Source organism: Eufriesea mexicana, unplaced genomic scaffold, assembly GCF_001483705.2.
Source record: "Eufriesea mexicana isolate 0111107269 unplaced genomic scaffold, ASM148370v2 scaffold25933, whole genome shotgun sequence".
NCBI lineage: Eukaryota > Metazoa > Arthropoda > Insecta > Hymenoptera > Apidae > Eufriesea > Eufriesea mexicana.
Genome location: NW_016932837.1, coordinates 1 through 10097, shown reverse-complemented (window position 1 = coordinate 10097; position 10097 = coordinate 1). Strand labels below are relative to the sequence as shown.

General features: G+C 39.4%; 1 protein-coding gene across 1 annotated transcript; it reads left to right on the top strand.

The window, feature by feature from the left end:
• Positions 1–946: 946 nt before the first annotated feature.
• On the top strand, positions 947–10070 carry LOC108554527 (uncharacterized; the record flags this gene model as incomplete). The annotated part of the gene is made up of 9 exons (XM_017909836.1): positions 947–1045; positions 1119–1214; positions 1323–1463; positions 7892–8368; positions 8407–8546; positions 8627–8733; positions 8830–9223; positions 9283–9557; positions 9788–10070. Coding segments are annotated over exons 1-9 (2012 nt in total), but the record flags the coding sequence as incomplete, so codon positions are not given.
• Between the last annotated feature and the right edge of the window lie 27 nt (positions 10071–10097).

The following is a 10097-nucleotide window of genomic DNA, read 5'->3' as shown; positions in this document are numbered from 1 at the left end:
ATAATGGACCAGCCCTTTGTCGTTATAGAGATGCATGAGTATTTATATCACCACTGAGCAGCTTAATCCAACGGGTACATAGCTCCATAAATGGATGTCACAAATACCGTACTGGGAATTGTATATATGTCTAGCCATAGCTGTTGAATACATTGATTACACTAGAATTACTGTGGAAATTAAGTCATGAGTGACCAAATTAATGCAACGGCTAAAGAAATTTCATTATGTCTGTACTCAGGCCTGTTACGTCGATTTTCAATAATTCGAGATATAACGGAAGTGTCGTTTGTCATTCTAGAACTGCTAAACAGCCTGCATCATCACTGAAGGGGCTAAACAAACGGTTCTTGGAAATGGCTATGTAACGAACAGTCAATTGCAAATGTCTCTAGCCATAACGCTACCAAGCGTTGACCATTCTAGAACTGCTGTGGAACGAACATCGTCAATGCACATCTTAATCCAACGGCTACAGTGCTTTGTGTGTGGGTGCAGCAGCTACCGCACTGTGAATTGTCAATGTCTCCAGCCATAACAGATGCGTACATTGATTATACTAGAAGATCTGTGGAATTTATGTCATCAGTGAACAAATTAATCCAACGGCTAATGTACTGTGAAGATGGCTGGACTTAGGGCTGTGTTGTCGGTTTTTAATATCCCGAGGTATAACGTGTATGTCTTTGTTATTCTAGAATTGCTATGGAACCTCAATCATCATTTCGCAGACTAGTGCAACGGGTGCAGCGCCCTGTTGATGGACGTACAAAGAACCGTACTGTCTACTGTGAATAACACTAGCCATAATCGTACTATATATTGACTTCCCAGATTTGCTATATAATTTAAATTATCACAGAACTGGTTAATCCAACGGCTACGGTGATGGTCTCTGTACTCTGCACAATTCTGTCTACAGTTAATATCACGAGCTTTAACGGAAATGACCCTTGTCACTGCAGAATCGCTACAGAATCTACATTGTTATTGGACTGGCGAATCCAACTGCTACAGTGCAACGTTGATGGGTGTATTGCGTACCGTAATGTGAATTGTAAATGTCAACATGCATACGTGTGCCATACAATGATTATCCCAGAGTTGTTAAAATTTAGTTATCCTTGAACAAGTTGGTGAATCTGCCAGAGATGTATGATGATGGGTGTACTGAGTGCTGTTTCATCAGTTGTAAGGGCCTCGTGCGATATTGGGTAAGTCCTTCGTCATTCCAGGATTGTAATACTATTTAAATCATCACTGAAAAGATAAATGAAACGGCTGCATCTGTATTTTGATTAATGTACCAATTACCGTACCAGGGAGTGACAATATCTATTGCCGTAAATGATGTTTGCTTTGAATGCTCTAGAACTAGTGTGGAATTTAAGTCATCACTGGACTGGTTAAGCAAATGCTACGGTGTTGTATTGGTGGATGCACCTACTACCGCACAGGGAATTGTAAATATCTGTATACATAACTATTGTATACGTTGATTATTCTTGAACTACAGTTAAATTTACGTCATTCGTGAGCAAGTTAATGCAAAGGCTACAGTATTGTGGTGACGGCAGTACTTATTACTGTGTTGTCAGTTGTTAATATCTCGAGCCGAAACGTATCCGTCTTTTGTCATTCTATAATTGCAATATAATCTACATCATCAGTGGACAGATTTATCCAACGGCTGCAAATCTCCTATGGTGGCAGTCCTCGGTACTGCTATGACAGTTGCTAATATGTCGAGCTATAACGCATATGCCTTTTGTCATTCTAGAATAGCTATGGAACGTATACCGTCACAGAAGAGGTCAATCCAACGGCGAAAATTCTCTGTTGTAGGATGTACTAATTACCGAACTGACGATTGTAAATAACTGTAACTATAACCGTAATGTGCAATGTCCATCACAGACTAGCTTTGCAATGTAAATCTTCTCTGAACAGATTAATCCAACGACTACGGTGCCCTATTGATGGATACACCAACTACCGTAGTGGCAATTTTAAGTATTTCTGCCCATTACAGATACATACATTGATTGCTCTAGAACTGCAGTACATACTATATAACATCATTGAACAGATCAATCAAACGGCTGCAGTATACTATTGGTGGCTGTACTGAGGACCGTACAGTCAATTAGAAATATCTCTAGCCACAACCGTAACGTACATTGATTACCTAAGAATTTCTGTCGAACATAAATCATAAGTGAACAGGTTGTTCAAAAGCAAACATTGTGGCGATGATGTCTGCACTCAGGGCTGCTTCGCCAGTTATTAATTTCTCGAGGGCTAATGGGTCAGTATCTGGTCTTTCCAGAATTGCAATAGAATTTAGGTCATCACTGTAGAGCTTAATCCAACGGCTACTGTGATCCAATGGTGGATGCACCAACTACCATTTTGGGGATTTTAGATACTTCTCTCCATAACCGTTGTATACCTTGATCTTTCTAGAAATACTGTTCAATTTAAATCATCAGTGAACATATAAATCCAGTGACAGCAGTAATGTGATTACTCCTGTAATCAGTACAGTTGTGTCAACTCTGAATATCTTCAGCTATAACGGATCTGTCTTTTGTCATTCTGATACCGCTATAGAATCTACATCATCATTGAACAGACGCATTCAGCGAATGCAGTGCTCCGTTGATGGATGTTATAAATACCGTACTGCCAATTGTAAATATCTGTAGCGATAATCGTATTATACATTGATTGTCCTAGAATTGCGGTTGAACATAAATTTTAAGTGGAATATTTATTCCAACGCCTAAATTACAGCGATGACGTCTGTACTCAGTGCTGTTTCGTCAATTAAATTTTTTCTCGAGGTTTAAAAGGACAGACCATTGACTTTCCAGAATTGCAGTAGAATTCATATCATCACTGAACAGCTTAATCCAACGGCTACGTTGCTCTACTGGTGGATGCACCAACTGCTGTAATAGAAATGGTAAACATCTCTTGCCACAACTAATGTATGCATTGATTATTCTAGAAGAACTGTGTAATTATAATCACAAATGAACAGATTAATCTAACGGCTACTATGCTCTGCTGGTGGATACTGCCACTACTGCGCTGGGCGTTGTAAATATCTCCAAGCATTACTGACGTGTAAATTGATTACTCTACAACTTCTGTGGAAATTAAGTCGCCACTGGGGAGACCAATCCAACGTACACAAAACCTTAGGCGTTGGATTATTTCACTGGTCACTTGAATTTAACAGTAATTCCAGAATACTGAATGTATAGTACGGTCATTGCTAATGATATTTGCAATTGGCAGTACGGTTCTCCGTACATCCATTGACAGACCAATGTAGCCGCAGAAAGAGCCTGTTTAATAATGATGTAGAATCCATTGCAACTCTAGAGTGACAAAAGACAGATCCGTTACAGGTCGAGATAATATCAACTTCCATAACGGCCTTGAGCAGGGCCATCATCGCAGCACTGTTCTCTGGCGATACAAATACTGTCTCAATTCTAGCATGGCAAAGGAATAACACATTATCGTTCGAGACATTATCTATTTACGAAGCAGTACTGAATACAGCCATCATCACATTACTTCAGACATTGTGTTAACCGGTTCACTGATGATTTATGTTCCATCAATGTGTGCACCAGTTGTAGACAGAGATATTTACAGTTCCCAGTGTGGTACCTAGTAGATCCATCAGCAGAGCAGAGCATCCGTTGTATTAACATGTACAGCGGTCATTTATATCTTATAACAATTAACTACTAACAAAACTGTTCTCGGTACAGGCATAGTCACAGTATTGTAGCCGTTGGGATAATTTGTACATAGATGATGTACGTTCCAAAGGAAGTCTAAAGCAATCAAAGTATAGTACGGTTATGGCTACATATGTTTACGGATAACAGTAGGTCTCCTAGTACATCCATCAACAGAGCACTGCAGTCGAGGGTTTAATCAGTTCAGTGTTGAATTCAATTCCAAGGCAAGCATGGGATGTTCAATGTATAGTTCAGTAACATCTGGAGTAATTTACAACTGACAGCACGGTTCCGTGCACGTCCATTAACAGGAAAATGTAACCGTTGGATTGCCATGCGCAATGATGACTTAGATACTATATGAATTCTAGAGTGACAAACGCAGCACCAATATCGCTCGAGATATTAACAACTGGCAACACAGTGCTAAGCAGAGGCATCATCACCGTAATGTAGTCGCTGTATTAAGTTGTTAACAGTAGACATAAGTTCCACCGTTGTTCTAGGATAATCAATGCATACGTCAGTTATGGCTAGGGGTATTTACATTTCTCAGCACGGTAGCTGTTACAATTCACCAATAGACCACTGCAGTCGATGGATTGATGTGTTCAATGATAGCCTGGAACCCACAGTACCTCTAGAATGACCAATGTATACTTCAGCTGCGGATAGAGGTATCCACATTTCACAACGGTAGTTGGTGCAACCACCAGTAGAGCACTGCAGCCGTTGGGCTAATCTGTTTAGTCATGACATAAATCATATAGCAATTCTAGAATGACCAATGACTGACCCATTGTCGCCCGAGGCATTAACAATTGACGAGGCAGTACTGACTACAGCCATTATCACAGTACCTTATCCTATGGGCTGTCTTGATCACTGATCACTTTCTTTCCACGGTAGTTCTAGACTAATCAATGTATACGTCAGTTGTAGTTGCAGACATTTACAATTCCCAGGACGGAAGTTGGTGTATACACCAGGAAAGCAATGTATACGTTGTATTAACATTATCACTTATTATTTAAACTCCTCAGCATCTCCAGATAGTCCACCTATGTGTCAGCTATTTCTAGATATGTTTAAAATTCCGAGGTCGTAGCTGGTGTATCCACAGGTAGATTACTGCGACAGTTATATTGTTCTGTTCAGTAATGATTTAAATTCGACAGTAGGTCTAGTATAGTCATCGTATACACCAGATATGTCCAAAGACATTTACAATTCCCAGTAAACTATTGGTACAATCCATCAATGGAGTACTGTTGCCATTTGATTAATCTGTACAGTGATGATTTACATTGCATTGCAAATCTAGAAATACGTTGGACTGACCCACTATCGCACGAGATGTTAGAAATTGAAGAAACAGTAGCGAGCTCTGCCATCGTCACGATACTGCAGCCGCTGGATTGATCTGCTCAGTGATGACTTAAATTCCGCAGTATTTAATATAATCTATGTACACATCAGTCGTGCAAAGAGATACTTACTATTCCCAGTACAGTAGTTGGTACATCCTCCAATGGAGCAATGTAGCCGTGGAATTAAGCTGTTCAGTGGTGACATAATTCTTATTGCCTCCACAGAATGACGATGTTCTAGCCCATTATCGCTCGACACATTAACAATTGGCGAAAGAGTACTGAGTACAACCGTCAACACAGTGCTTTTGTGGTTGGACTAATATGACCACCTATAATATACGTTTAATGGCAAATCTAGGATAATCAAGGTATTGTATGAATATGGCTACAGGTATTTAAAATTAACGGAACGGTACGTAGTCAGTCCATTAATGGAGAACTGCAGCCGCAATGTTAATCTGTTCAATGATGATTTACATTGTATAGGAATGCTAGGATGGCAAAACATTGATTCGCTATAGGTCGAGATATTAATACTTGACATAGGAGTACTGTGTGCAGCCATCATAACAGTATTGCAGGCTTTGGATTATTGTATTCACTAACAGAGTAAATTCCACATCATTTCTAGAATGTCCAATGTCTACGTCAGTTCTGTACACAAATATTTAAAACTCCGAAGACGGCAGTTGGTAATAGAGCACAGCTGCTCCTCTAATAGAGCACAGCTGAAGTTGGATTAATCTGTTCAGTCATGGCTTAAATTCCACAGCAGTTCTAGTATAATCAATGTATACATGTGTCATTGCTGGAGATATCTACAGTTTCCGGTATGGTACTAGGTACGTCCACAAATAGAGCACAGCAGCAGTCGGATTGAGCTGCTCAGAGATGTTATAAATAGTATTGCAGTTCTAGAATGACAAGGACTAGCCCATTATCCCCGGAGAGATTAGGTATTCGCGAAACGGTGCTGAGTACAGCCGTATTCACAGAAATGCTGCCACGGAGGTTATCAGTTCACCAATGGTGTAAATTCCACTGTAGTTCTTGAATACTCGTGGTATACAATAAATATGTATAGAGATACTCAGATTTCCCAGAAAAGTAGTTGGTACGTCCACCAGTAGGGCAGTGCAACACTTGGATTAATCTGTTCGGCGATGACAAAAATTCCACAGGCGTTCTAGAATCGGCAATGCGTGCATCAGTTTCGGCTAGAGGTATTTACAATTCCGAGTGCGGTAGTTGGTGTTTCCACCAATAAAGCACTGTAACCTTTGGATTAATCTGTTCAGTGATGATTTAAGTTACAAAGCATTTCTGGAATGATCAAAGTACACATCAGCTGTGGCCAGAGATATGAACAATTCCCATTAGTGTCGCTGGTGCATCCACCAATAGAGCACTGACAGAACTTGGATTGATCTGTTCAATGGTCGTATATATTCATCAGTTGTTGTAGAATCACCAATGTATACATCAGTTACGTCTAGACATTATTACAATACCCAGTGCAGTAGATGGTAAATCCACAAATAGAGCAATATAGCGGTTGGATTAAGCGGTTCATTGGAGATTTATGTTCAATCGCATTTCTAGAATGACAAAAGAAGTAACAATTACCGCTCGAGATATTAGGATCAGACAACGCAGTGCTATGTACAGGCATCATCACTGAACTGTAGAGGTTGCGTTAGTTTGTCCTCTAATAACATAAATTTCGCAGTATTTCAAGAGTAATCAATGCACGCATCAGGTACGTCCAAGGATAATCACAATTGCCTGTGCGGCAGTTGTTTCGTGCTCCAGTAGATCACTGGATCTATGGCTGGAGATACTTACCATTTTCAGTACTGTAACTGTGTCATCCACCAGTAGATCACGGTAGACGTTGGATTAAGCGTTTCAGTCACGATTTAAATTCTATTGCAGATCTAGTAAGACAAAGGACTGGCACATTAACGCTCGAGACATTAACAATTAGCGAAGCACTTCTGAGCACCGCCATCATTACTCTACTGTAGCCGCTGGATTAACTTGTTCACTTGCGATGTAAATTCCAGAGCAAGTTTAAAGCAGCCAATGTCGTGGCAGTGGTTACAATGGAGCAAGTACGCGCGGATTTCTAATGTGTAATGAATTCTGATTGTTATTGTGGTGGTCGGTGTCATAGTGTAATTGGCATAAATGAAAACGATGTTTGTGTTTAAGATTATATGTGTGTGACGAGTATGATTACGAGTCGTGAAAAACGGTTACTCTTTGGCGGACAGCCATCAGAAGAACATATTATGTGAAAGAGAGTCGTGTATAGATTATATCGTGAGGAGGAGCGATTCTACTTCTACGAATTCGAATATAATTTGGGTAATGTTATTAAACCTATTTGTGTAATGTTATTAAACGTTTAAATTAGTACAGTTATTACTTCATCCACCAATAACAATAGGGAGCAGAGAGTGGTCATAATTAATAACATAATAAAACAACATACTAGAATATTCGAAAGTAGCTGAGGCGTTGAATATCGATAACGTTGGACCGATGATTCATACTATTTCATATGGAAACAGAAAGATGTACTACCTCGGCGATCAAAACGATTATGGAAAAAAGATATTGGGGCAAAGCCGTCGACAAAATTACGTATTAATTAGTGACAATTTTGTTCAAGAAGAACGAAAAGTTAATATGGCATGCAACGAAGCAAATGTAATAACCACAAAGTGAATCTGAAAATTCACGGTCCAGCAAGCTTCTCGCAATAATAATATGAAATTAAATAATGTATTGCACGTGCCAGAATTGAATTCCAATTTCCTTTCAGTAGCGACCATAACTGACCATGGCTACGATGTATATTTCAATAGACATGGAGCAACAGTATACAACAAATTGGGTGGAATTCAAATGACCGCGGTAAGTGAACAAAACTCGTGTTATTTGAGGATATCTATAAACCTTGAGAGGACATCGGCTGTATCAACTGTAAGCGTTGTACGGTTCAAACGTCTAGGACATGCAAATGAAGAATTCGAAGAAGAAATTAAGAGAAAGTATCTGTCATTGTGGATGGGTGGTTCATGGAAAGAGGTGTGTGAAACGTATGTACAAGGAAAAGAATGTAAGGAGCCTCATCCGCGACATAATGCTATATGGACAAAACGTGCATTAGAACTACAGCATACGCATTTGATAGGCCCAATCAAACCCTCGATTTATGGAAAGGTAAGCTACATATTAATTATCGTCCGTGATTATTCGAGAATATGGTTATACAACTTCTGAGGGACAAAAGTGAAGCTGCTGAAGAATTAAAGGGTATAATAGAATTAAGGGAGAATCAAACGGAACTACGATTGAGGAGGATTAGGCCAGACAAGCGTGGGGAATATTTAGGCAAAAAGTGAAGGAGCTGGTTTGATTCAAAAGGAATTTTTCACCAATTGAGGCCTCGCACTACAACTGAATGCAACGGAATTACAGAAAGAGCGAACAGGACGTTCGTCGAAACAACCTGGACGATGTTGGTAGATTCAAAATTGAGCCATATTTTTTGGTGGTAGCAGTGAATACAGCGGTGTACATTCGAGGTCAGACAAAATCGCGTTAACATGATAAAGCGCCATATGAGATTTGGTACAAAAAGCAACCAAACATAGAGCAAATGCGACGAATTGGGTGTATAGCGTATTTAATAAGTAAAGGAGGACGTAGGAAGAAAATTGAAGTGAAGAACTCAAAAGACACATTTGTGGGATCAAACGAAGTTAATATATACGGGATGTACATACCAGAAAGAGAAAACATAAGGTGCGACAGTGACGTATGGTTTGATGAAGGAAGAAACGGGTCGGACTTGTTTCGATACAAGGAAGATGAAGATGAGAATAATGGAAACGTAATGCCTGTTAATTTTGATGTGGAGAAACATAAAGGCGTTAAAGGGGCTCCTCAAGAGAATTCTGAGGACGAAAGGCAATTAAGAACTGGAATGAGTGACGACGAATGTGCCTGTGACGAAGAAAGCAGCGATTATATGCATGTACAAGTATTGAACTTGACAACGATGAAGATACGAGGGTAGAGAGAAATAATGAGGATCAAGACATAACTATTAATCGAGTAGAACCGACAATCAGAGAAAGGGCTGGAAATCCGAAGAATGTGACGGAGGAAGCAATTATAGTAAAAGAATATCTGAGAAAACGTAAGCAAGGAAAATTGGATGAACAAAGTAACGTAAGAATGTTCTTAATGATTAGAAATCAAAGAGCAATGAGAAGTGTTGAAGGGAAAATTCCCACTACGATAACAGGGGCACGACAATCTCCAGAATGGGATCAATGGAGAGTAGCAATAAGGAGTGCAATGGAATCATTACTGAAACATCAATTTTGGCATGCTGTGGCGCGACGTAAGTATAAAAATGTGATTAAGTGTAAGTGGACGTTTAACATAAAAGAAAAATAAGAAACTTAGAAGGAGGATGCAAGGCATGATTAGTAGCATTTGGTTGTGCTCAAACACCTGGATTATGTTACGAAGAGACATTCTCACCGACAATTAGAGTGGAGACATTACGATAGTTATTCAGCATATGTGCAGAATATAAAAGAAGAATCGAGAATTATGACGTAAAAACAGCATTCTTGCATGGAGCTTTGGACAATGAATTGTACACGGAGATGACTGATGGCATTAGAAAGAAAGAGGGACATATCTGTAAACTAAAGGATAGTATCTATGACCTGAAAGAAGCGAGAAGGTGCTGGATTGAATATTTGACATGTACTTTGATACAGATTGGTTTAAAACAGTGTGTACATGGTCAATGTCAATTCCTTATAAGAGAAGGAAGTAATTTTCTATTCTGTGGCATACACGTGGACGATATGATCGTAGTCAGCAGTGAAGATCTATTTGAAGAGTAATATATTAATATATGTAGAAATCA